General features: G+C 43.1%; 2 protein-coding genes and 1 long non-coding RNA gene across 12 annotated transcripts in view; all 3 read left to right on the forward strand.

Moving 5' to 3' along the window:
- The window catches only part of ATXN3 (ataxin 3), a 46278-nt gene extending 44667 nt beyond the window's left edge, over positions 1-1611 (forward strand). For all 8 annotated transcript variants that reach the window (XM_033191552.1, XM_033191554.1, XM_033191557.1 and 5 more), the window contains one exon: positions 790-1611. In XM_033191552.1, the coding sequence (XP_033047443.1) occupies positions 790-884 (95 nt within the window). In that variant the 3' untranslated portion in view covers positions 885-1611. The remainder of the gene's footprint in view (positions 1-789) is intronic.
- A 3727-nt stretch (positions 1612-5338) lies between these two features.
- On the forward strand, positions 5339-20876 carry LOC117071528. Of its 2 annotated transcripts, XR_004432337.1 has the most exons (6): positions 5339-6684; positions 13722-13808; positions 14460-14653; positions 15177-15388; positions 16951-17144; positions 20075-20876. It is a non-coding gene; the product is annotated as an uncharacterized LOC117071528 (long non-coding RNA). The 2 variants fall into 2 exon arrangements; XR_004432338.1 differs by lacking the exon at positions 14460-14653.
- A 3619-nt stretch (positions 20877-24495) lies between these two features.
- The window catches only part of TRIP11 (thyroid hormone receptor interactor 11), a 69582-nt gene continuing 66464 nt past the window's right edge, over positions 24496-27613 (forward strand). The window contains exon 1 of one of the 2 annotated variants that reach the window (XM_033191550.1): positions 24496-25090. In XM_033191550.1, coding sequence (XP_033047441.1) covers positions 24952-25090 — 139 coding nt within the window. In that variant the 5' untranslated portion in view covers positions 24496-24951. The remainder of the gene's footprint in view (positions 25091-27613) is intronic. The other variant, XM_033191551.1, reaches the window with a different exon arrangement.

Below are 27613 nucleotides of genomic sequence, written 5' to 3' on the forward strand. Positions count from 1 at the left end.
TAAATCGATAGGAGGGAGATCTTTGTGGTATTATAACACTTCTATGTCTTGATTGTAGTGCTCATGGTTACATGAATACACATGTGTGATAAAATGGCATGTAGAACTACATAAAACATTGTGCCAATGTCAGTATCTAGGTTTTAGTTTGATCTTTAGTTACATAAGATGTAACTGTTGGGTGAAATTGGGCAAAAGAATACCCGAAACCTCTCTGAAATATCTTTGCAACTTCCTTTGAATTGACAATTATTTCAGAATAGAAAGTTGGGTTTTTGTTGTGTGTATCAACATGCGTATATCAACATGAATTGTTGATATACACAACGTGAGTATATCACAACATGAGTATATCAACATGAACTGCTGATATTGTTGATATACACAACAAATTGGTGATATACACAACAAATCCCAAATGCATTACGCTAAGTGAAAGAAGTCATATTCAAAAGGCTACATACCTACTGATGCCTTTTATATGACATGCAGGAAAAGATGAAACTGTTGGACAGAGAATATACTGTTGGCTAGCTGGGATTAGGAATTGGGGATTGACCACAAAGGGGTAGCATGAGGGAGTTTTCTGGGGCAATGGAATGGTTGTATATCTTGACAGTGTATTTGCCAAAATATATAGAACTATAAAAGTAAGTTTTGCTTTATATGCATTAAATCAAAAAAAGAAACTCATGCTCAAATAGAAACACATTTTCTGAGAGCTTACCTTTTGATGACTTTGAGAATTTTCTGGAAATTTTAAAGAAATGTGGTTTTGTTTCCCAACAGGTGATGCTATGGGTGAAGAAGACATGCTTCAGGCAGCTGTGACCATGTCTTTAGAAACTGTCAGAAATGATTTGAAAACAGAAGGAAAAAAATAATACCTTTAAAAAATAATTGAGATATTCATACTTTCCAACATTCTGTGTGATCACAGCATAGGGTCCACTTTGGTAATGTGTCAAAGAGATGAGGAAATAAGACTTTTAGTGGTTTGCAAACAAAATGATGGGAAAGTGGAACAATGCGTCAGTTGTAGGACTAAATAATGATCTTCCAAATATTAGCCAAAGAGGCATTCAGCAATTAAAGACATATAAAATAGTTTTCTAAATGTTTCTTTTTCTTTTTTGAGTGTGCAATATCTAACATGTCTAAAATTAGGGCATTTTTCTTGGATCTTTTTGCAGACCAGCTAATTAGCTCTTGCCTCAGGCTTTTTCCATATAGTTTTCTTTTTCTCTCTTGTAGATAATTTGGCTCATATCATCTAATAGTGACTTTCATTTCTTATTAACCAAATTAACCTTTCAGGAAAGTATCTCTAGTCTGTGTTGATAATAGTAATGGTTCTAGAAGGATAAACGGTCCTCCCTTCAACTGTATACTGTGTGCTCCAGTGTTTTCTTCTGTTATTTTCTCTGATCACAACTTTTCTGCTACCTGGTTTTCACTATTTTCCTACAATTCTTTTGAAAGATGGTAATCTTTTCTGAGGTCTAGCATTTTAAGCCCTGTGATGGGATCATTATTTCATGACTGGTGCATTCCTAAACTCTGAAATCAGCCCTGCACAAGTACTTGAGAATAAATGAGCGTTTTTTAAAATGTGTGAGCATGTGCTTTCCCAGATGCTTTATGAATGTCTTTTCACTTACATCAAAACCTTACAGCTTTGTTGCAACCCCTTCTTCCTGCGCCTTATTTTTTCCTTCTCCAATTGAGAAAACTAGGAGAAGCATAGTATGCAGGCAAGTTTCCATCTGTTAGAAGACTAAACATACATACCCACCATGAATGTATAATACATGAAATTTGGCCTTCAATTTTAATAGTTTTATTTTATTTTTTTCTCCTATGACTGGAGCTTTCTGTTCTCTTTACAGTTGAGTCATGGAATATAGGTGTCTACTTCACATCTTTTAGTAGGTATAGCTTGTCAAAGATGGTGATCTGGAACATGAAAATAATTAATGAAAATGTTTAAATTTATACTGTGATTTGGCACTTGTATCATGTTTAGATAGCTTAAGAACTATAGAAGTCACAGTACTTAGTGGGTCTGTAAATAAGAAAGTCCATAGTTTTGATAAATATTCTCTTTAATTGAGATGTACAGAGAGTTTCTTGCTGGGTCAATAGGATAGTATCATTTTGGTGAAAACCATGTCTCTCTGAATTTGATGTTTTAGTTTCTGTGTTCCCCATCCCTCATTCTGCAGCCCCTTTGGAAGCTCTTTTGAATGTTGAATTGTTCATAAGCTAAAATCCAAGAAATTTCAGCTGACAACTTAGAAAATTAAAGTATGGTATATTGCCCTACTGGTGTGTGGCTGCACACATTTCATCAGGGAAAGTTTTTTGATCTAGGATTTATTGCTAACTGAAAAGAGAAGAAAAAATATCTTTTATTTATGATTATGAAATAGCTTTTTCTTGAATATAACAGATTTTTTAAGTCATTATTTTGTGCCAAAGTTTTCTGAAGTTTCCCTTATACAAAAGGATAGTTTTATTTTAAAATCTAAAGTGTTCTTTTAATAATTAAAAATGTTTCAGAAAAATTATACAACTTTAAAACTACAAGAGATGTTGGAGTTTAGTACTACTCCCTCAAGATTTAAAAAGCTAAATATTTTAAGACTGAACATTTATGTTATTACAGGTGTGTTAGTCATATTTTCCATGGATATTTGTTCATTACCTTTTTCCATTGAAAAGTGACGTTAAACTTTTCATACACTTGAATTGATGAGCTATCTAATATAAAAATGAGAAAACCAATATGCATTTTAAAATTTTAACTTTAGCGTTTATAAAGTTCATATATACCCTAAAGCACTTAAGAAAATACGGCATGTTTGACTTTTATTTGCTAGAGAGGTTTTTTTGGTTGTTTTTGTTTTTGCTTTTTTCGAGACGGAGTCTCACTCTGTTGCCCAGGCTGGAGTGCAATGGCGTGATCTCAGCTCATTACAACTTCCACCTCCTGGGTTCAAGCGATTCTTCTGCCTCAACCTCCAGAGTAGCTGGGATTACAGGTGCCCGCCACCACACCCAGCTGATTTTTGTATTTTTGGTAGAGACATGGTTTCATCATGTTTGGCCAGGCTGGTCTCGAACTCTGGACCTCAGGTGGTCCGTCTCCCCTGGCCTCCCAAAATGTTGGGATTACAGGCATGAGCCACCGCGCCTGGCCAGCTGGAGAGTTTTTAAAGCAGAGGTGAGCACACACTGGATGCGTTTGAATGTGTTTGTGTAGTTTGTTGTGAAACTGTTACATTTAGCAGGCAGATCCAGAATCACTAGTGAACTGCCATCTTGGTGGGGTTGGCTTAAATGTAATTGAATGTTTAGATTCTATTTCTTAATTGATTGGCCAGTATGAAAATACGCCAGTGCAAGTAAACATAGTATCACAAAAGTTAAAGTTATGCAGAGCTATAGTTTATACATCAGGTACTGCCATTTACTGTAAACCACCTGCAAGAAAGTCAGGAACAACTAAATTCACAAGAACTGTCCTGCTAAGAACTGTATTAAAGATTTCCATTCTGTTTTACTAATTGGGAACATCTTAATGTTTAATATTTAAACTGTTGGTATCATTTTTCTAATGTATAATTTGTATTACTGGGATCAACTATGTACAGTGGTGATGCTAGTAGAAATGTAAGCCTTGGAAATACCACTTTCATATTTTCAGATGTCATGGATTTAATGAGTAATTTATGTTTTTAAAATTCAGAATAGTTAATCACTGATCTAAAATCATCAATATATGTTTTTTACAGTAATCAACATATAAATATTTCAGTAATATAAACTGTTTGAAAAGGCTGCTGCAGGTAAACTCTATACTAAGATCTTGGCCAAATAATTTACAATTCACAGATTATTTTGTTTAAGGAGGTGCTTTGTTTTTGTCCTTAAAACTTGATTTTTCTTAAGGCTTTATTCATGATGCCAAAGCCAATGAGGAAAAAAACTCAAAACCAGCTGAGTATCATTATAGACAAAACTACCAGTAGTCCATATTGTTTCATTTAATATTAAGTTGAATAAAATAAATTTTATTCCAGTCAGAGCCTAAATCACATTTGGAATGTCTGAATTTTTGATACTATTTTTGAAATCATGCTAGTGCCGGCCGGGCGTGGTAGCTCACACCTGTAATCCCAGCATTTTGAGAGGCCAAGGCGGGTGGATCACGAGGTCAGGAGTTCAAGACCAGCCTGGCCAAGATGGTGAAACCCCGTCTCTACTAAAAACTACAAAAATTAGCTGGGCACGGTGGCAGGCACCTGTAATCCCAGCTACTTGGGAGGCTGAGGCAGGAGAATCACTTGAACCTGGGTGGCAGAGGTTACAGTGACCCGAGATGGTGCCACTGTGCTCCAGCCTGGGTGACAGAGTGAGACTCCATCTCAAAAAAAAACAAACAAAAAACTCATGCTAGTGCCAAGAGCTATGAAATTCTTAAAACCGGCCCATTGGACTTCTGTACAAATACAAAATAGATTCAATGCATAATCAAAATATAATTTTAAAATCTTAAGTAGAAAAATAAATCTTGATGTTTTAAATTCTTAGGAGGATTCAATAATTAATATTGATTACCTCCAGGCTGGGCGCAGTGGCTCACGCCTATAATCCCAGCAATTCAGGAGGCTGAGGCGGGCAGATCACTTCAGGGCAGGAGTTCAAGACCAGTCTGGGCAACATGGTGAAACTTCGTCTCTACTAAAAATACAAAAATTAGCTGGGCGTGGTGGCACACACCTGTAATCCCAGCTACTCAGGAGGCTAAGAATCGCTTGAACCTGGGAGGCAGAGGTTGCAGAGAGCCAAGGGCTCACCACTGCATTCTAGCCTGGCGCAATAGAGTGAGACTCTGTCTCCGAAAAAGATATATATATGACTATATATATATATAACTTGCTATTTAAAACTTGATCCCGGCCAGGTGCGGTGGCTCACGCCTGTAATCCCAGCACTTTGGGAGGCTGAAGCAGGTGGGCCACCTGAGGTCAGGAGTTCAAGACCAGCCTGACCAACATGGTGAAATCCTGTCTCTACTAAAAATATAAAAATTAGCTGGGTGTGGTGGCGGGCACCTGTAATCCCAGCTACTTGGGAGGCTGAGGCAGAACTGTTTGAACCCAGGAGGCGGAGGTTGCAGTGAGCTGAGATTGTGCCATTGCACTCTAGCCTGGGCAATGAGTGAAACTCTTGTCTTAAAGGTTTTTTTTTTCCTTGGGCTACTATTTTCTCTTTCTTTCTTTCTTTTCTTTCTTCCTTTCTTTCCTTTCTTTTCCTTTGTTTGTTTGTTTGTTTTTAGTAGAGACAGGGTTTCACCATGTTAGTCAGGCTGGTCTCAAACTCCTGACCTCAGGTGATCCGCCTGCCTCAGCCTCCCAAAGTGCTGGGATTACAGGTGCAGGCCACCGTGCCCGGCCTTGGGCTACTGTTTTCAAAGTGAATTGTTTGTTGTATTGAGTCCTTAACAAGTCCAGACATATGATATATGTGATCCTAATTAAGAAATACCAGATTGGATCAACTAATTATGTCAGCAATGTAAATAACTTTTTATTTTTCATATTCAAAATAAAAACTTTCTTTTATTCCTGGTCCCTTTATAACCAGCATCTTTTGCTTTGAAAAATGAGCTGGCTTTGTAGTTTTTTAAAGTCTTAAACGTAAGAAAAATGTCTTTTGTTCCAATTTGCTTTCATGAATGAAGACCATTGACATGGTAAATTCTAGAATTTTGATTTTGTTTTTTAATTTGAAGAAAACCTTTGCTATTTTTATTTTTTCCAAATGGTCTGACATTTTAAGAATGCTAATAACTTCTAAATTTATCATCATTGGCATGTTTAATAGCATATCAAAAAACATTTTAAGCCGGTGGATGCATAGACAAAGCAATGAGAAACTAGTGAAATACACACGGATGTTCCTGAGGCACTTAGGAAGCTCTCAGTTGTCTCTTACATAGTTCAAGGAATGTTTTCTGAATTTTTTTAATGCTTTTTTTTTTTTTTTGAAAGACGAAAACATACATTTTAAATGTGATTATCTAATTTTTACAACACTGGGCTATTAGGAATAACTTTTTAAAAATTACTGTTCTGTATAAATAAAATATTTGAAATTCAAGTGCAGAAAATATCTGAAACAAAAAGCATTGTTGTTTGGCCATGATACAAGTGCACTGTGGCAGTGCCCCTTGCTCAGGACCCAGCCCTGCAGCCCTTCTGTGTGTGCTCCCTCGTGAAGTTCATTTGCTGTTATTACACACACAGGCCTTCCTGTCTGGTCCTTAGAAAAGCCGGGCTTCCAAAGCACTGTTGAACACTGAGGATTCTGTTAGTGTGGATGTTCAATGAGTTGTATTTTAAATATCAAAGATTATTAAATAAAGATAATGTTTGCTTTTCTATTTCCTTTTGAATTTGTGTTTATTGTTAATTCATAGCTATTCAAAGTATGATTAGAGCTGGGCTTTGTGGCTTGCATCTGTAATTCCAGCTACCCAGGAGGCAGAAGCAGGAGGACTGCTTGAGCCCAGGAGTTTGAGGCTGCAGTGAGCTATGATCTTGCCACTGAATTCTAGCCTGGGCGACAAAGCGGGAAAAAAGTGTGGATGGAGGACCAGCAACATCTGTATCACCTGTGAGTTTTTCAGAAATGCAGAGTTTCAGCCCACACTCAGACCCTACTGAATCAGAACTTGCACTTTTTGCAAGATCCCCAGGACACTGAAGTGTAGAGTGAAGCTTGAGAAGCACGATTTTATGGATTGTTCTTAACCAGCTGTGGTAGTGAATATGAGTAACGCAAGCCAGTACAGTCCATTGATATTCTATTCCAGCTTACTGCCTGCCAGAAGGTCCATTATTACTGGATCCCGAGTCTTTTCCAAGAGAAGCTAAGTTCCAAATTTTTATTTGAAATATATTTTTTAAATGATTGCTTAATTGGCAGGGCGCCAGTGGCTCGCCTTTAATCCCAGCACTTTTGAGAGGCCAAGGTGGAAGGATCACTTGAGTCCAGGAGTTCGAGACCAGCCTGGGCAACATAAAGAGACCCCCATCTCTATTAAAAAAAAAAATAGAGACAGAATGCTGCCTTAAAAAAATCATAAATGTTTGCTCAATTGATTTTTAACCCTGAGGGCCAAACAAAGCACATTGGTAGCAATTTTTAAGAGTGCTGCTTTTCCTCATTTTATCTAACTCTGGACACCAGAATCCAAATGTAATGATTGGACTCCACCTAGACTGATTGAGGAATATATTGTCTTCACATTAAGGGTTGTCTATTCATTTTAGCTTTAATTAGGATTGGGCACAAATTTTGAAACATAATAATGTTACAGGACAGGGATCGCGATCCAGACCCCAAGAGGGTTTTTGGATCTTGTGCAAGAATGAATTCAGGGCAAGTCCATAAATTGAAAGAATTGAAAGCCAGTTCATTAAGAAAGTAGAGGAATAAAAGAATGGCTACCCCATAGGCAGAGCAGCCCTGAGGGCTGCTGGTTGCCCGCCCACCCCCCCCCCTTTTTTTTTTGAGACAGAATCTCGCTGTGTTGCCAGGCTGGAGTGCATTGGCATGATCTCAGCTCACTGCAACCTCTGCCTCCCGGGTTCAAGCAATTCTCCTGCCTCAGCCTCCTGAGTAGCTGGGACTACAGGTGTGTGCCACCATGCCCAGCTAATTTTTGCATTTTTAGTAGAGACAGGGTTTCACCATGTTGGCCAGGAAGGTCTCGATCTCTTTACCTCGTGATCCACCTGCCTTGGTCTCCCAAAGTGCTGGGATGAGCCACCTCGCCTGGCTGGTTATTTCTTGATGATATGCTAAACAAGGGATGGATTATTCATGCTTCCCCTTTTTAGACCGTTTAGGGTAACTTCCCAACATTGCCATGGCATTTGTCAACTGTCATGGCGCTAATGGGAGTACAGCAGTGAGGACCAGAGGTCATTTCATCACCATCTTGGCTTTGTCAGCCAGCTTCTTTACTGCAACCTGTTTTACCAGCAAGTTTTTTATGACCTGTATCTTGTGCAGACCTTCTGTTTCATCCTGTGACTTAGAATGCCTTAACCATCTGGGAATGCAGCCCAGTAGGTCTCAGGCTCATTTTACCCAGCCCTTATTCAAGATGGAGTTGCTCTGGTTCAAACACCTCTGATATTTCCCTACTCCCTTTTATAAGACAACCCTTAATCCTAAGGGTTGCAGAGGGATGAAGATCCATCTCCTGTAACTTCTTCAGGCTGAATAGGGGTGATGATATTCCTGCCTATGAGAGTCTCTTGTATTAGGGTAGAGAGGAGCTCACTCAGTCAGTATGGCTCTCTATCCTTCCTCCCTTCCCCAGCCCCTGACAACTACCATTCTACTTTGTCTCTATAATTCTAAGTATCTCATATAAGTGGCATCACTCAGTATTTGTAGGGTTTTTTTGTGACTAGTGTATTTCACTTAGCATGTCAAGGTTCATCCATGTTGTAGCATATGTCCGAATTTTCTTCTTTTCAAAAGCTGAATAATATTCTGTTGTATGATAATGCACATTTTGCTTATTCATTTATCCATCAAAGAAAACCAATAGGTTTTTTACATACCAGCAGTAACCTGGTTAAAAAAAATAAGATGGAAAAATACCAAGCCCAAAAATGTCAAATTGTTGAACACCAGAGAGGTACTATAATTCAAGCTGAGCAGAAAGGAATGGCCCTTGTCTCAGCCCTGAGCCACATGTCACTACATGGGCCCCAAGCAGCTCTTCTTGTGCTCAGAGTCCTGCTAAGTCTTGTTCTTCACCTCTCTAAAGTGGCTCAAACTAGCGCAGGAGGCCAGGAGGGAGCAGATTCTATGCCACCTCCATTGCTTCTGTGCCTTCTCCAGATCCATTTTTTCCAAAAGCTGTGTTTGAATTCTGCACAGGGGCATCTCTGTCTCCAACAGTGAAACCGCTTTTACCAGACCCAGACAAGACTGCCTTTTTTTTTTTCTTTTTTCCTGTACGGGGCCTCGTTCTGTTGCCTAAGCTGGAGTGCAGTGGCACCATCTCAGCTCACAGCAACCTCTGCCTCCTGGGCTCAAGCAATTCTCCTGCCTCAGCCACCTGAATAGCTGGGATTACAGGTGCGGGCCACCACCTCCAGCTAATTTTGTATTTTTAGGGGTTTTGCCATGTTGCCCAGGCTGGTTTAGAACTTCTGAGCTCAGGTGATCCACCCACCTTGACCTCCCAAAGTGCTGGGATTACAGGCATGAGCCACCTAACCAGGCCAGATTTAACTGCTTTGAACCACCATCTCAGACATCTTCCAGGGGCTTCTGTTAAATACAGAGTATTAATAGTGTGTAATTCCATTTATGTAAGATCCTTGGACTAGTCAAACTCATAGAGACAAAAAGTACAATGGTGGTTGCCAGGTAGAGGGGAAAATTGGGAGTCATTTAACGAGTATGGAGTTTCAGTTTGGGAAGAGGAAGAGAGTTCTGGAGATGGATAGTGGTGATGGCTGCACAACAATGTGAATGTACTTCATGTCGGTGAACCGTATAACCACTTAACAATTGAAAATGGTTATAAAGGTCAATTTTGTGTTATGCATATCTTATCACATAAAAAATACAGAGAACTGATCACTATATTTGCTCCCTTCCAAAATCCCACCTAGGTTAAAGAAAAATACATAAACCCACAAGAACACAGGGACCAGGAGAGGAGATGCATTCATTGGATTAGGTTTGGTTGTAAAAAAAAAAAAAAAAAAAAAAAAAAACTCCCGGGCACGATGGCTCACACCTTGTAATCCCAGCACTTTGGGAGGCTGAGGCAGGCGGATCACAAGGTCAGGAGTTCGAGACCAGCCTGACCAACATAGTAAAACCTCATCTCTACTAAGAATATAAAAATCAGCCAGGTGTGGTGGCATACGCCTGTATTCCCAGCTACTGAAGTGGCTGAGACAGGAGAATCACTTGAACCAGGGAGGCAGAGGTTGCAGTGAGCTTGAGATCATGCCACTGCACTCCAGACTAGATGACAGAGCAAGACTCCGTCTCAAACAGAAACAAAAACTAATATAACAGTGACTTTACATGCTATGGTTTTTTTTTCTCCTCTCATCTTCAAGAAATGTGGAGACTGCCAGTCCAGGGATGATACAACATCACAGTGTCAGGAATCTGCTCTTTCTGTATAACTGTTACAGGAAAGGGGTCCCAATCCAGACCCCAAGAAAAGGTTCTTGAATTCAGGCCAAGTCCACAGTGCAAAGCAAAAGCAAGTTTATTAAGAAAGTAAAGGAATAAAAATTCCCTACTCCATAGACAGAGCCGCCCCGAGGGCTGCTGGTTGCCCATTTTTATGGTTATTTCTTGATGATATGCTAAACAAGGGGTGGATTATTTATGCCTCCCCTTTTTAGACCATATAGGGCAACTTCCTGATATTGCCGTGGCATTTGCAAACTGTCATGGTGCTGGTGGGAGCGTAGCACTGAGGAGGACCAGAAGTCACTCTTGCGTGGCCTTTTTGGTTTGGTGGGTTTTGGCCAGCTCCTTTACTGCAACCTGTTTTATCGGCAAGGACTTTATGACCTGTATTTTATGTTGACCTTGTATCTCATCCTGTGACTTAGAATGCCTTAACCATCTGGGAATACAGCCCAGTAAGTTTCAGCCTCATTTTACCCAGCTCCTATTCAAGATGGAGTTGTGGCCGGGCGCAGTGGTTCATGCCTGTAATCCCAGAACTTTGGGAGGTTGAGGTGGGTGGATCACGAGGTCAAGAGTTCAAGCCAGCCTGGCCAACATGGCAAAACCCCGTCTCTACTAAAAATACAAAAATTAGCCGGGCGTGGTTGGCGTGTGCCTGTTATGCCAGCTACTCGGGAGGCCGACACAGGAGAATCACTTGAACCTGGGAGGCGGTGGAGGTTGCAGTGAGCAGAGATCGCGCCATGCACTCCAGCCTGGACAACAGAGCAAGACTCCATCTCGGGGAAAAAAAGAAAAGATGGAGTTGCTCTGGTTTACATGCCTCTGACATAATGGCTTTATGTACATGGCTTCCATGGTTAAGGTCAGCTCGTGGATCTGATATGGCTGTGTTGGTGATCATGCCCAGCAATCAGAAAGAGAAAGGAGGCTGGGTTTGGTGGCTCATATCTGTCATCCCAGCACTTCGGGAGGCCAAGGCAGGAGGATCACATAAGCCCATGAGTTTAGACCAGCTTGAGCAACATAGGGAGACCTCATCTCTACAAGATATAAAAATAAATCAGTTGGACATGGTGGCGTGTACCTGTGGTCCCAGATATTCAGGAGGTTGAGGTAAGAGGATACCTTGAGACTGGAGGTTTGAGGCTGCAGTGAGCTATAATCGCGCCACCGCACTCCAGCCTGGGCAACAGAGTGAGACCCCATCTCAAACAATTAAAAAAAAAAAAGAGGGCAGAAAAAGGCTATGTACCTTTTCTTTCAGGTTACCTTCTCAAAGTTGTGCATACCCCTTCCATTTACATTACATTGGTCAGAGCTTAACATGACAACTACTAGCTACAAGGTGGTTTTTATTCTGGGTTGCCATGCATCTTAGCTTGAGTACCCTACAGGCAGATCCTGAGATGAGGATTCCTGTGAAAATGATTATTTACTTATTTAATTAATTTATTTTGAGATGGAGTCTCACTCTGTCACCCAGGCTGGAGATCAGTGGCGTGATCTCGGCTCACTGCAACCTCTGCCTCCCAGGTTCAAGCAATTCTCCTGCCTCAGTCTCCCAAATAGCTGGGACTACAGGCATGTGCCACCATGCCCGGCTATTTTTTTTTTTTTTTTTTGTATTTTTAGTAGAGACGGGGTTTCACTATGTTGGCCAGGCTGATCTCAAACTCCTGACCTCAGGTGATCTACCCACCTCAGCCTCCCAAAGTGCTGGGATTACAAGCGTGAAACACTGCGCCTGGCCGAAAATGAATTTTAAAAGTGTTCCAGGAAGAAATGGAAAGGGCATAGGGGAGTAAGAAAGTGGAAAATGGAAAGGAAGGAAGCCAAGCAAGGGGATCCTATCAAGCAAAGCCTCAGTCCTGCAGACAGTTCGGAGGCAGGATATTCATATCTTAGAGTTGTCCGAAACAGGACAGGCAAGCTGCAGAATTTTCAACTCCGGCTGAATAAGGTTGTGTTTCAGCTCTCTGGGCACCTGGAAAGTATGGGCTCCAGTAGCCTGGAGGCAGTCTGCTGACAGACACAGGTGCTGGCTGGTGTGCACAAAAGTGGTAAAGGGATGAGCGGGTACAATAGGGACACTGGCATCTTGGCTGTCATGCATCCAGGTAAAAAGTGGGGGCTCAATTACTATATATGAAGGGGAGAACAGACTTTAGGGTATAATTATCAGTCATTTCCAGGTGAGACAACAACAGAAGAGAAATGCTAAATTTTTTCTTTTTTTTTCGGGGGGGGCGTGGGGTGGGGACAGAGTTTTGCTCTTGTTGCCCAGGCTGGAGTGCAATGGCGCAATCTCCGGCTCACTGCAACCTCCACCTCCTGGGTTCAAGCGATTCTCCTGCCTCAGCCTCCCGAGCAGCTGGGATTACAGGCATGCACCACCATACCCAGCTAATTTTGTATTTTTAGTAGAGACGGGGTTTCTCCATGTTGGTCAGAGTGGTCTCAAACTCCCAACCTCAGGTGATCCGCCCGTCTCGGCCTCCCAAAGTGCTGGGATTACAGGCGTGAGCCACCGCGCCCAGCGAGAGATGCTAACATTTTTTTGTTTTTTGGAAGATGACAAGTTGATGCAGGAATGAGCAGAACCAGGAAGCTGGATACTCAGTGTTTAAGAGTTCCTAGCAACACGCAGGAAAGGAAAGCAACAAGTATCCCGGGAGGTGGGGTTAGATGTAGACTGAAATCAGGGGGTGTGGTTAAAACTCTTTGAAAGAGGCTGGGTGCGGTGGCTCACGTAATTCCAGCACTTTGGGAGGCCAAGGCAGGTGATGACGAGGTCAGGAGTTCAAGACTAGCCTGACCAACATGTGAAACCCCATCTCTACTAAAAATACAAAAATCAGCCAGGCATGGTGGCGCATGCCTGTAATCCCAGCTACTAAGGAGGTTAAGACAGAAGAATTGCTTGACCCGGGAGGGGAAGGTTGCAGTGAGCCAAGATCATGCCATTGGACTCCAGCCTGGGCGACAGAGAGAGACTCCATCTCAAAAAAGGAAGAAAGAAAGAAAGAAAAAAGAACAGCAGATTCCCTAGAGAGGAGACATTCATCACTTAAAAAAAAAAAATATATATATATATATATATATATTTAAAATAATTCGCAGAACTAAAAGCCCTTTTTGAATGGGCTCAGGGTGCCCAGCATAATGTACAAAACAAAAGCAAACCCACATCAAAGTACGCCATTATTAATTTCAGAGCATCAGAAATAAAGAGAAGATCTGATAAGCTTCTTGGAAGAAAACAAGGCACAGAGAATAATCAGAGGAGAGTAGAGCAGGAAAACAGGGTCCTGGGTAGAGATAACTGAGTCTAGCCAATTGATAGAATTCTTGATGTTTTGTTGAAAACAGAAGCACTTTATAATTCTCTGGGTAAGTTTTAGAAAGATTCTGTAGTAATGGAAAATTGTGCAAATTTAAAAAATGGAATCTGTTAATTTCAGGAAGAACAAAAGGTGGAAAAAGGCAATATAATCTTGGTACAACATTTGACTCAGCTGCAATGAATAAGACTTACATAGTTGTATAAGGTAAGCATTGATTACTTACTTTACCAATAATTATGATATCACCATACTGAAAGCCCAGAAGGAAGGGAAATAAAGGGAAATACAAGAGTGCTAAATCTTTTTTTTCCATAAGTTGGTAATGTATAAAATAAAAAAAGACAATCATAAGCCTAATGCTTAGAAATTCAGAAAAATATCAGACTAAATTTTAAAGTCTACTTTAAAACTGAGTTTTTGCTTTATAGTTGCATAAATAAATTCATTTTGATGGTTTTCTCAGAACAGATGAACTGGCTGAGTAAAGTGGTCCATGCCTGTAATCCTAGCACTTTGGGAGGCCAAGGCGGATGGATCACTTGAGGTCAGGAGTTCCAGACCAGCCAAAAAATTAGCTGGGCACAGTGGTGCACACTTGTAATCCCAGCTACTCAGGAGGCTAAGGCAGGAGAATCACTTGAACCTGGAAGGCGAAGGTTGCAGTGAGCCGAAATCGAACAACTGCACTCCAGCCTGGGCGACAGAGTGAGACTCCATCTCAAAACAAAAAACAAAAAACAGATGAATTGTTTTTCCTTTAGGAATACTGATGATCCCACTGCTTGAGTAATGGAAACCAGCTTGCAGCTGATAAGTTATTTTTTGTCTTTTTTCCTGTTCTATCCATTGTCCTAGGTTTGAAATTTCAGCTGGGCAGCTTTGATCCCACCACCTGTAGCCACTGAGGTTCACAGGCTGTTTGAGATATTGTGTTCAATTGTGCTGGGCTTGTTTTGCTGCTTATTGAGTGATGATGAGCAATGTATTCGCTACTGAGATATTTTGCAGAAAAAGGAAGAGATGTCTTCAGCTCAAATGCTATCAAACTTGTATGTCTTTTAACTTTTTATTATAAAAAATTTCAAACATATGCAAAAGCAAAAGACTTGTTTAATGAACCTTATGTACTCACCACCCAGCTTCAATAATTATCAGTTCCTGACAATTCTTGTTTCACCTACCCCACCTCTACTATACACACATACAAACACACACACACACACAGACACACACCCACACGGGAGCAAAGTCAACTTCCATTATTTTGAAGCACATCCAAGACATCACATTATTTATCACATTATTTATTAAGTTTCTTGGGCCATAGTCCATCTCACAGAAAGAAATCCCCCATGAGAAACTTTTAGGACATAGCTTTTATGTTAATTACTTAATTTCTGCACTAGCCATCCTTGCCTTCCTTCTAATTTTCTGCACTAGCTATCCTTACCTTCCTTCTAATTTACTAACCTGCCAAGGATTCTCCTGCCGCAAGGTATTTGCATCAGCTGTTTCTTTCTGCCTGGATTGCTCTTTCCCAGATACTTACATGTCTCATTCTTTTTCACCCAGGTGAAATAAACAGCCTTGTTGCTCACACAAAGCCTGTTTGGTGGTCTCTTCACATGGACGTGCATGACATTTGGTGCCGAAGACCTCGGACAGGAGGACTCCTCTGGGAGACCGGTCCCCTGTCCTCGCCCTCACTCCATGAGGAGATCCACTTGCAACCTCGGGTCCTCAGACCAATCAGCCCAAGGAACATCTCATGAATTTCAAATTGGGTAAGCGGTCTTTTCCAGCCTCTCTTGCTACCCTTCAATCTCCCTCTCTCGGTACCCTTCAGTCTCCCTGTCCTTCCAATTCCAGTTCTTTTTCCTCTCTAGTAGAGACAAAGGAGACACATTTTATCCATGGACCCAAAACTCTGGTGCTGGTCACAGACTCGGGAAGACAGTCTTCCCTTGGTGTTTAATCACTGTGGGGACACCTGCCTGATTATTCACTCACACTTCATTGGTGGCTGATCATCAGGGGGGCACCTGCCTTGGTCATTCACCCACATTCCCTTGGTGGCAAGTCAATTGCAGGGACACCTGCTTTGGCTGCTCACCCACACTGCAGCCCAGGGCTGCTCACCCACCCCCTTTTCTGTGTCTCTACCTTTCTCTTTAAACTTACCTCCTCCACTATGGGCAACCTTCCGCCCTCCATTCCCCCTTCTTCTCCTTTAGCCTGTGTTCTCAAGAACTTAAAACCTCTTCAACTCACACCTGACCTAAAACTTAAAAGTCTTATTTTCTTCTGCAATACCGCTTGACCCTAATACAAACTCGACAGTAGTTCCAAGTGGCCAGAGAATGGCACGTTTGATTTGTCTATCCTACAGGATCTAGATAATTTTTGTCGAAAAATGGGCAAATGGTCTAAGGTACCTGACGTCCACACATTCTTTTACACATTGGTCCCTCCCTAGTCTCTGCTCCCAATGCGACTCGTCCCGAATCTTTCTTCTTTCTCTCCTCTTCCTTCAGTCTCCACCCCAAGCTCTGAGTCCTTTGCATCCTTCTTTCCTGCGGACTCATCTGACCTCTCCCCTCTTCCCCAGGCTGCTCCTCGCTAGGCCGACCCAGGTCCCAATTCTTCCTCAGCCTCCGCTCCCCCACCCTATAATCCTTTTATCACCCCCTCCTAACACCCTATCCGGCTTACAGTTTCTTTCCTCGACTAGCCCTCCCCCACCTGCCCAACAATTTCCTTTTAAAGAGGTGGCTGGAGCTGAAGGCATAGCCAAGGTTAATGCTCCTTTTTCTTTATCCGACCTCTCCCAAATCAGTTAGCGTTTAGACTGTTTTTCATCAAATATAAAAACTCAACCCTGCTGAGTTTGGCCTGTTTGGCAACAACCCTTATGGCCTGTTTGGCAACAACCCTTAGATGCTTTACCGCCCTAGACCCAGAAGGGCCAGAAGGCCATCTTATTCTCAACATGCATTTTATTACCCAACCCACTCCCAACATTAGAAAAAGCTCCAAAAAATTAGATTCTGGCCCTCAATCGCCACAACATGACTTAATTAACCTTGCCTTCAAGGTGTACAATAACAGAGTAGAGGCAGCCAAGTAGCAACATATTTCTGAGTTGCAATTCCTTGCCTCACTGTGAGACAAACCCCAGCCACATCTCCAGCACACAAGACCTTCCAAATGTCTGAACCGCAGTGGTCAGGCATTCCTCCAGGACTGCCTACCCCACGATCTTGCTTCAAGTGCCAGAAATCTGTCCACTGGGCCAAGGGATGCCCGCAGCCCAGGATTCCTCCTAAGCCATGTCCCATCTGTGCAGGACTCCAGTGGAAATCGGACTGTCCAACCTGGCAGCTACTCCCAGAGCCCCTGGAACTCTGGCCCAAGGCTCTCTGACTGACTCCTTCCCAGATCTTCTCGGCTTAGCAGCTGAAGACTGACACTGCTTGATCGCCTCAGAAGCCCCCGAGACCATCACTGATGCTGAGCTTTGGGTAACTCTTACAGTGGAGGGTAAGTCCATCCCCTGTTTAATTGATACAGGGGCTACCCACTCCACATTACCTTCTTTTCAAGGGCCTGTTTCCCTTGCCTCCATAACTGTTGTGGGTATTGACAGCCAAGCTTCAAAACCCTTTAAAACTCCCCAACTCTGGTGCCAACTTGGGCAACATTCTTTTATGCACTCTTTTTCAGTTATCCCCACCTGTCCAGTTCCCTTATTAGGTTGAGACATTTTAAACTAGTTATCTGCTTCCCTGATTATTCCTGGACTACAGCCACATCTCATTGCCAACCTTCTTCCCAACCCAAAGCCTCCTTTGCGTCTTCCTCTCGTATCCCCCCACCTTAACCCACAATGGGACACCTCCACTCCCTCCCTGGCAACTGATCAAACACCCATTACTATCCCATTAAAACCTAATCACCCTTACCTGGCTCAACACCAGTATCCCATCCCACAACAGGCTTTAAGGGGATTGAAGTCTGTTATCACTCGCCTGCTACAGCATGGGCTTCTAAAACCTATAAACTCTACTTATAATTCTCCCATTTTACCTGTTCAAAAACCGGACAAGTCTTACAGGTTAATTCAGGATCTGGGCCTTATCAACCAAATTGTTTTGCCTATCTACCCTGTGGTGCCCAACCCCATACACTCTTTTGTCCTCAATACCTTCCTCCGAAATTCACTATTCCATTCTTGATCTTAAAGATGCTTTTTTCACTATTCCCCTACACCCCTTGTCCCAGCCTCTCTTTGCTTTTACCTGAACTGACCCTGACACCCATCAGTCTCAGCAGCTTACCTGGGCTGTACTGCCACAAGGCTTCCAGGACAGCCCTCATTACTTCAGCCAAGCTCTTTCTCATGATTTACTTTCCACCCCTTCGCTTCTCATCTTATTCAATATAGTGATGACGTTCAACTTTGTAGCCCCTCCTTTGAATCTTCTCAACCAAACACCCTCCTGCTCCTTCAACATTTATTCTCCAAGGGATATTAGGTATCTCCCTCCAAAGCTCAAATTTCTTCTCCATCCGTTACCTACCTCGGCATAATTCTTCATAAAAACACACGTGCTGTCCCTGCCTATCATGTCCAACTGATCTCTCAAACCCCAACCCCTTCTACAAAACAACAACTCCTTTCCTTCCTCGGCATGGTTGGATATTTTTGCCTTTGGAAACTTGGTTGTGCCATCCTAACAAAACCATTACATAAACTCACAGAAGCAAACCTAGCTGACCCCATAGATCCTATGTCCTTTCCCCACTTCCCTTTCCATTCCTTAAAAAACAGCGCTAAAAGCTGCTCCCACACTAGTTCTCCCTAACTCATCCCAACCCTTTTTTCATTACACACAGCTGAAGTGCAGGGCTGTGTGGTCAGAATTCTTACACAAGAGCTGGGACTGTGCCCTGTAGCCTTTCTGTCCAAACAACTTGACCTTACTATTTTAGGCTAGCCCCCACATTATTCCTGATACCACACCTGATCCCCATGACTGTATCTCTCTAATTCACCTGGCATTCACTCCATTTCCCCATATTTCCTTCTTTCCTGTTCCTCAACCTGATCACACTTGGTTTATTGATGGCAGGCCTAATTGCCATTCATCAGCAAAGGCAGGCTATGCTATAGTAGTATCTTCCACATCTATCCTTGAGGCTACTGCTCTGCCCTCCTCCACTACCTCTCAGCAAGCCAAACTCATTGCCTTAACTCAAGCCCTCTTGCAAAAGGACTACGTGTCAATATTTATACTGACTCTAAATATGCCTTCCATATCCTGCACTACAATGCTGTTATATGGGCAGAAAGAGGTTTCCTCACTATGCAAGGGTCCTCCATCATTAATGCCTCTTTAATAAAAACTCTTCTCCAGGCTGCTTTACTTCCAAAGGAAGCTGGAGTCGTTCACTACAGGGGCCATCAAAAGGCATCAGATCCCACTGTTCTGGGCAACACTTATGCTGATAAGGCAGCTAAAGAAGCAGCTAGCCTTCCAACTTCTATCCCTCACGGCAGTTTTTCTCCTTCTCATCAGTCACTCCCACCTACTCACAGACTGAAACTTCCACCTATCAATCTCTTCCCACATAATGCAGATGGTTCTTAGACCAAGGAAAATATCTCCTTCCAACCTCACAGACCCATTCTATTCTGTTGTCATTTCAAAACCTCTTCCATGTAGGTTAAAAGCTGCTAGCCCATCTCTTAGAACCTCTCATTTCCTTTCCATCGTGGAAATCTATCCTCAAGGAAATTACTTCTCAGTGTTCCATCTGCTATTCTACTACTCCTCAGGGATTATTCAGGAACCCTTCCTTTCTTATACATCAAGCTCGGGGATTTGCCCCTGCCCAGGACCGGCAAATTGACTTTACTCACATGCCCCAAGTCAGGAAACTAAAATACCTCTTGGTCTGGGTAGACACTTTCACTGGATGAGTAGAGGCCTTTCCCACAGGGTCTGAGAAGGCCACCATGGTCATTTCTTCCCTTCTGTCAGACATAATTCCTCAGTTTGGCCTTCCCACCTCTATACAGTCCAATAACGGACCAGCCTTTACTAGTCAAATCGACCAAGCAGTTTCTCAGGCTCTTGGTATTCAGTGGAAACTTCATACCCCTTACTGTCCTCAATCATCAGGAAAGGTAAAATGGACTAATGGTATTTTAAAGACACACCTCACCAAGCTCAGCCTCCAACTTAAAAAGGACTGGACAGTATTTTTACCTCTTGCCCTTCTCAGAATTAGAGCCTGTCCTCAAGATGCTACAGGGTACAGTCCATTTGAACTTTTAAATGGATGCAGTTTCTTGCTCGGCCCCAACCTCATCCCAGACACCAGTCCTCTAGGTGACAATCTTCTAGTCCTCCAGCAGGCTAGACAGGAAATTCGCCAGGCTGCTAATCTTCTCTTGCCTAATCCAGATTCCCAGCCATATGAAGACACTCTAGCTGGATGATCAGTTCTTGTTAAAAACCTGATCCCTCAAACTCTGCAACCTCGATGGACCAGACCCTACTTAGTCATCTATAGTACCCCAACTGCCATTTGCCTGCACGATCCTCTCCACTGGGTTCACCGTTCCAGAATAAAGCTGTATTTGTCGGACAGCCAGCCTAATCCCTCCTCCTCCTCCTGGAAGTCGCAAACACTCTCCCCTACTTCCATTAAACTCACTCACATTTCTGAAGAACAGTAATAACCCTCATGAGCCTAATACATCTCTTCATTCTATTAGGTCTGTTCGTCCTTACCCTACTTTTTGCAACAGGGCTTTACACAGTCACCCTCACTATTTGGACTGTGCTCCAAAAACTTGTCATCCCTACTATCTTCTGTCTAGTCATACTCCTATTCACCGTTCTCAATTACTCATAAATGCCCTGCTTTTGTTTACACTGCCGGTTTACACTGTTTCTCTAAGCCATCACAGCTGGTATCTCCTGGTGCTATCCCCAAACTGCCACTCTTAACTCCCTCTTAGAGTGGATAGATGATCTTTGCTGGCAGGGCACCCTCCAATACTTCCACACTGATGAAGTTCTATTCTTTACTTTTATACTCACTCTTATTCTCATTCCCATCCTTATGCCACCCTCTACCTCTCCCCAGCTATCTCCACCATACTATCAATCTTACTCTCTCCTAGCCGTTTCTAATCCCTCCTTAGCGAACAATTGCTGGCTTTGCATTTCCCTTTCTTCCTGTGCTTACATAGCCGTCCCCGCCTTACATACAGACTGGTCAACATCTCATGTCTCCCTACACCTCCGAACTTCCTTTAACAGCCCTCACCTTTACCCTTCTTTACTTTCTAGACAGGTCCCGCAAGACCTCCCCAGACATTTCACATCAGCAAGCTGCCGCCCTCCTGCATACTTACTTAAAAAATCTTTCTCCTTCTATCAACTCTACTCCCCCATATTTGGACCCCTCCCAACACAAACTACTATTCCTGTGACCGCTTCTTTATGTATCTCTCGGCAAAGACCCACTGGAATTCCCCTGGGTAACCTTTCACCTTCTCGATGTTTCTTCACTCTTTATCTCCAAAGTCCAACTACACGCATCACTGAAACAATTGGAGCCTTCCAGCTCCATATTACAGATAAGCACTGTATCAATACAGGCAAACTTAAAAACATTAGCAGTAATTATTGCCTAGGAAGACACTTAACCTGTATTTCACTCCATCCTTGGCTACCTTCCCCTTGCTCATGAGACTCTCCTCCCAGGCCCTCTTCTTGTTTACTTATACCCAGCCCCAAAAATAACAGTGAAAGGTTGCTCGTAGACACTCAACGTTTTCTCATACACCATGAAAATCAAACCTCCCCCTCTACACAGTTACTACGTCAGTCCCCATTACAACCTCTGACAGCTGCCGCCCTAGCTGAAGCCCTAGGAGTCTGGGTAAAAGACACCCCTTCCAGCTCTCCTTCTCATCTTTTTACTTTGCATTTCCAGTTTTGCCTTGCACAAGGCAAAGGATCCTTCTTCCTCTGTGGATCCTCTACCTACATGTGTCCACCTGCTAATTGGACAGGCACATGCACACTAGTTTTCCTTACTCCCAAAATTCAATTTGCAAATGTAACCAAAGAGCTTCCTGTTCCCCTTATGACACTGACATGACAAAAAAAGAGTTATTCCACTAATTCCCTTGCTTGTCGGTTTAGGACTTTCTACCTCTACTATTGCTCTCAGTACTGGAATAGCAGGCATTTCAACCTCTGTCACAACCTTCCATAGCCTCTCTAATGACTTCTCTGCTAGCATCACAGACATACCACAAACTTTATCAGTCCTTCAGGCCCAAGTTGACCCTCTAGCTGCAGTTGTCCTCCAAACCGCCAAGGCCTTGACTTACTCACTGCTGAAAAAGGAGGGCTCTGTATATTTTTAAAAGAAGAGTGTTGTTTTTACCGAAATCAATCTGGCCTGGTGTATGACAACATAAAAAACACTCAGTAATAGAGCCCAAAAACTTGCCAACCAATTACACTGAACCCCCTTGGGCATTCTCTAATTGGATGTCCTGGGTCCTCCCCAGTCTTGGTCCTTTAATACCTGTTTTTCTCCTTCTCTTATTTGGACCTTGTGTCTTCCATTTGGTTTCTCAATTCATACAAAACCACATCCAGGCCATCACCAATCATTCTATATGACAAATGCTCCTTCTAACAACCCCACAATGTCACCCCTTACCACAAAATTTTCCTTCAGCTTAATCTCTCCCACTCTAGGTTCCCACGCCGCCCCAATCCCGCTTGAAGCAGCCCTGAAAAGCATCGCCCATTATCTCTCCATACTACCGCACAAAATTTTCACTGCCCCAACACTTCAACACTATTTTATTTTTCTTATTAATATAAGAAGACAGGAATGTCTGGCCTCTGAGCCCAAGCCTGCGCATATACATCCAGATGGCCTGAAGCAACTGAAGAATCACAAAAGAAGTGAAAATGGCTGGTTCCCGCCTTAACTGATGACATTATCTTTTGAAATTCCTTCTCCTGGCTCAGAAGCTCCCATACCGAGCACCTTGTGACCTCCACCCCTGCCCACCAGAGAACAACTCCCTTTTACTGTAATTTTCCAATACCTACCTAAATCCTATAAAACTGCCCCACCCTTAACTCCCTTTGCTGACTCTCTTTTCGGACTCAGCCCACCTGCACCCAGGTGAAATAAACAGCTTTATTGCTCACACAAAGCCTGTTTGGTGGTCTCTTCACATGGACGCGCGTGACAAATGCCTGCCACCACACCTGGCTAATTTTTGTATTTTTAGTAGAGATGGGGTTTCACCATGTTGGCCAGTCTGGTCTTGAATGCCTGACCTCAGGTGATCCGCCTGCCTTGGCCTCCCAAAGTGCTGGGATTACAGGCGTAAGTCACTGCCCCTGGCCCTGCTTTTTTTTTTTTTTTTTTTAACATCCAGGACTCACACTGGATATCTGAATGTGCTTAAAATAAAATTTACATCTCATTCTTTAAGTGTTTATTAAATGCTTCCCCTGCATTAATGTGAACATCATAGCCCAGTGGTTAGATGTGCAGACTCCGAAGCCTGACTGCCTGGGTCTGTCACTTATTAGCTGTATGACCTTGGATGGGTTACTTAACATTTCTGGGCACTGGTTTCTCATTAGTAAAATGAAGAATGGGCGCCTGTAGTCCCAGCTACTTCGGAGGCTGAGGCAGGAGAATCGCTTGAACCCGGGAGACAGAGGTTGCAGTGAGCCGAGATCTCGCCACTGCACTCCAGCCTGGGTCACAGAGCGAGGCTCCATATAAAAAAAAAAAAAAAAAAATTCAGCTTTCAAGGAGAACTACTATTGCTTGGTGCCATCAGATCTCAAATACTGGAGGCATTCCGAATGTTCTGTTCACAAACGGTGCAATCTGCAGTAGCCCCTCTTGTGAATATAATCAAAGTGAAAGATGCCAGTATACTTATTGCTATGATTAAAAGAACTGCAGATCTATATCCTTTTGAAACCAAAAAATGTGGAAGTCTCCCTGGCTAGATGCTGTGTGTCCACGTATCCTGCACCAATTGCTTGAAAGTCACATGACAACTTTTCTTCCTTTAGGGAAGGAAGCAAGCAAGGCAGGACACTGTGTTACGGCCACAGTGTGGGTAACAGGACTGAGGGAGGTGTAGCACTTGAATAGCGAGTGCCGCCAATACCATAGGAGCGTTGACACTAAATGGCACTTCTCTATTAAGTTGCCCTGCTGTCCTCTAAAGAGTCATTTTGAAAAACGGTTGACCGTTTTTCAACTACTTGGGTGAGGGCAGCTTCACGAAAATAGCTCGTCGTATGTTAAAGAAGATAGGGTTTCAATTGTGAGCTATAAAGGCACCAGAGATTTCTCCTACAGAAGGAAAGTGTGTTTCCTGCTTGGACACCTGAATTTTCAACCCATCTTTTTTTTTCCTTTTCTTTCTTTTTTCTTTTTTGCAACCCGTCCGTTCTATCTTTGCAGCCTCAGTTCCTACCATAGTGCCTGTCACGGAGCAGCTAATCGATACAGTGACGCGTGTAAGCTATCTGAAACCGCTTCCTGCGCACTGGAACGTCCCCGCCAAGTCTCCAGGCACCGCTGGAGGCAGTCCCGATTAAAACACTAGGTTTCAACAACACAAGGAGGGTTCGCAGGGTCCCCGGACTACCCACCAAGGGTCGGCTCTGCTTTGAAACGCAGCTGCAGGAGTCCGAGGAGCGCCGCGATGCCCCAGTTATCCAGGCCATTCCTACCCCAGCCAAAGCCGGCGGGCTGCGTGTACCTAACCTTGCGCTAGGCGCAGGCTGCAGTCTATCCAACCCGCGCGCGGTCCTCCGCGATCCCAGCCTCCCTTGCGCCAAGGACACGTCCGGCGGCTTCGCGGGGCCTGTCTACGCCACCGCGGCGCCTTTCTATGATCCGCTGCCGCTTTCCAACGAGTGTGATGGCGGCCGGCGTCGAGTTGGCAGGAGTAGCCCACGGAACTGGGGAAACTCACTACAGCTGAGGAAGAAGTGGCCCAATCTGGACGGTGGGAATGAGCAGAAGGCCCTCCGTGGGTGACTGTGTCACTCGAGGCGGGACCCTCGTAAAATTCCAGGCCAGGCCTCTGCGTTTCTAGGCAGAACCTGGAGCCGGCCTTGCTTGAGAACCCCGCTTTGTGTTGTTTTATCCTGTCTCGCGAAGGCAGGCGTTCAAGGATACTTGGTCAGATCGTCCGACGGCGCTAAACTTTTTTTTTTTTTTTTTTCCCGAGCGGACCAGGTCGTTCTCTAAACTTGCTGCGATGTCGTCCTGGCTTGGGGGCCTCGGCTCCGGATTGGGCCAGTCTCTGGGTCATGTCGGGGGCAGCCTGGCTTCCCTCACTGGCCAGATTTCAAACTTTACAAAGGATATGCTGATGGAGGGCACGGAGGAAGTGGAAGGTAACAGCTGGAGCGAGGGAAGGGAGGGCTTTTCTAAGACCCTGGGAACGTCTGTTTGGTCCCTACTTCCATCAGTCAGGAGACGCGGACAGGTCGCAAAGGAATGCTGCTCCTCCCTTTTTTCTTCACACACCTCCTCTTGCCTCTTCTCAACAGATTTTCTATGATGAAAGACCACTGGGGGCCAGGGGAAGACTCCTGGTTCTCCTTTAAATATTCTGGATATTTCAAAGTACAGTAGAGTGAAACTGCTCCTATGTTAAGTCGAATTTATTTTTGTTTGGTTTATCCACGCCCACCACTTTGCCCTCAGTTTGGGGTCTGATCTCATTCTTACTTTCTTGTATTCTGACACAGTTTAAAGAATTGTATATTTGTTCTATTTTTGTAACAGTTGAAATAACTCATAATTTAAACATTTGGTGAGTTTTGCTCTTTTCTGTCTTGAGTATGTTATGAAACACGTCCATGTTTTTCCATTTAATTATTTTATACTTTTCCTTATTGTGATGATACATTGTAGCGTCCCAGCTGAGAATGTATTTTTGTGTATAGTCGCTCATTTCGTCCGTATTTCGACAGTAGAATAGGGAAGACAACCCTATTATTAAGGTACCCTTAGCAATCTTCACTCATTTTTGAAGTCCTCAATCTTGTTAGTAAAACAAGATTGAGTCACACACAATAGTGACCCAGAGTTACATGGTAATCAATGGCTACATTCATTACTATCCATTAATTACTATTTTGATTTCTTGGCATTTCAGTAAGCAATGTTTGGATGGAAACAGTTTTTAAGTTTCAATCTAAGTCAGCTCCAGGGAGATAATGGACTGTTCTTTTGGGTGAGAGCTGCTGCTTTGACAATTGTATTTCTTATAAATAAATTTAATAAATTAGTATTCTGGCTTAGTTTTGTTTAATTGCTTATTTAACAGATCCTTCATATTTGTTTGGTTGAAATCGGGAAAGATGGTTTGATAGAAAGATAATGCTTATGTTTTGAGTTTCTGTGGGGTCTGTTTAGATGGAAGGAAGAATAGACTGGGGAGCTAGCGAAATCCACTTTACCGCTTGAGGTTCCCCATGCCATAAAGGTGCATCAGTGAGACGGGTTTGGGTATAGAAATGAAAGGGCGTCTTTATGTGTTGGGGAAAGCATGGGACCCTGAGGGCAGTCAGAAGCACAGAAGGGCTGGATAACTGTGGGAAATGACTAGTCGCTCCTTATATCCTAGATAGGGGAAAACGGTTGGCTGTTCCTTTGACCCTAAGCCAGAGAATGTGCATCCCTCAACCTGGATGTCTTCCAGGTTTAAGGTGGTATTCATTTTGTTCTCCTGCCAAATGTGCTGTTTTCTCAATCTTAATGGCTTCACTCTCAGTTTCCTAAACTGTAACTCTTCATGTCTTTGTTTTATGTCTTTTTTCATCTCCTACTTCCAGTTGGTCATGAAATCTTGTTTATCCTATGCCAGAATTGTCCTTTCCTTTATTACTCCTTATTCTTTCGATCCCTATAATCTTTCCCAGGAACTATTCGTCTTTCATGTCCTGTCACCCATTTCTCCCTACTCCAGTCCATTTTCAATTGTATTGTCAGTTACTTTTTAAAAACAAACCTGCTTAAAAATTTCTTGACCCTGTTACAGAACAAAATCCAAACCTCTCAGTTTTGGATGGAATCTCACTCTGTTGCGTAGGCTGGATGCAGTGGCGTGATCTTGGCTCATTGCAACCTTCGCCTTCTGGGTTCAAGCAATTCTCCTGCCTCAGCCTCCCAAGTAGCTGAGATTACAGGCATGTGCCACCACACCCAGCTATTTTTTGTGTTTTTAGTAGAGATGAGGTTTCACCATGCTGGCCAGGCTCGTCTTGAACTCCTGAGACCTCAGGTGATCCTCCCGCCTCAGCCTCCCAGAGTGCTGGAATTACAGGTGTGAGCCACTGCGACTGACCTTCAGTGTACCTCTTCTAGTTGCCATACCAGTTGCTGTACATGTGCACATACATAGGCTTGCTTATACGCACAGCTTCTGTCATGTGGGATTTTGTCAGGCACCTACACAACTTCAAGCCTCTATATGGAAAGCCCTTTCTTCTCTGTTCCCTCCTTCACCCAGAAAACAATTTTCCTGTACAGCCCTGCTCACATGTCAGGTACTTAAGTATTTGGTGAACCATTCTGACTCCCACACAGGTTGAGTTGTTGAGTTGAATTTGGTCATCTGTGTTCTAACAGAACTTTGTGGATCTCTTCCTGACAGCACTTAACATGTTGAGTTATAGTTTATCTGTTTTCCTGATGCTCAGGGTGGGGACTAAATTTTTTTTGCTCCTTATATTCCCAAATATGTGGCACCTTCCTTTTGGCACATAGTAGATGCTTAATAAAAATGGCACAAGTGGGTGATGAGAAATCTGCAAAGTTGCTTAATGCCTTTATTCTTTTCCCTTTGTATTTCAGTCAGACTTGCTTAACACCTAATTTATTGATTTTGTAAATTTTTAAAAATAGGAGTC

Source organism: Trachypithecus francoisi, unplaced genomic scaffold, assembly GCF_009764315.1.
Source record: "Trachypithecus francoisi isolate TF-2019V2 unplaced genomic scaffold, Tfra_2.0 Lachesis_group3, whole genome shotgun sequence".
Lineage (NCBI taxonomy): Eukaryota > Metazoa > Chordata > Mammalia > Primates > Cercopithecidae > Trachypithecus > Trachypithecus francoisi.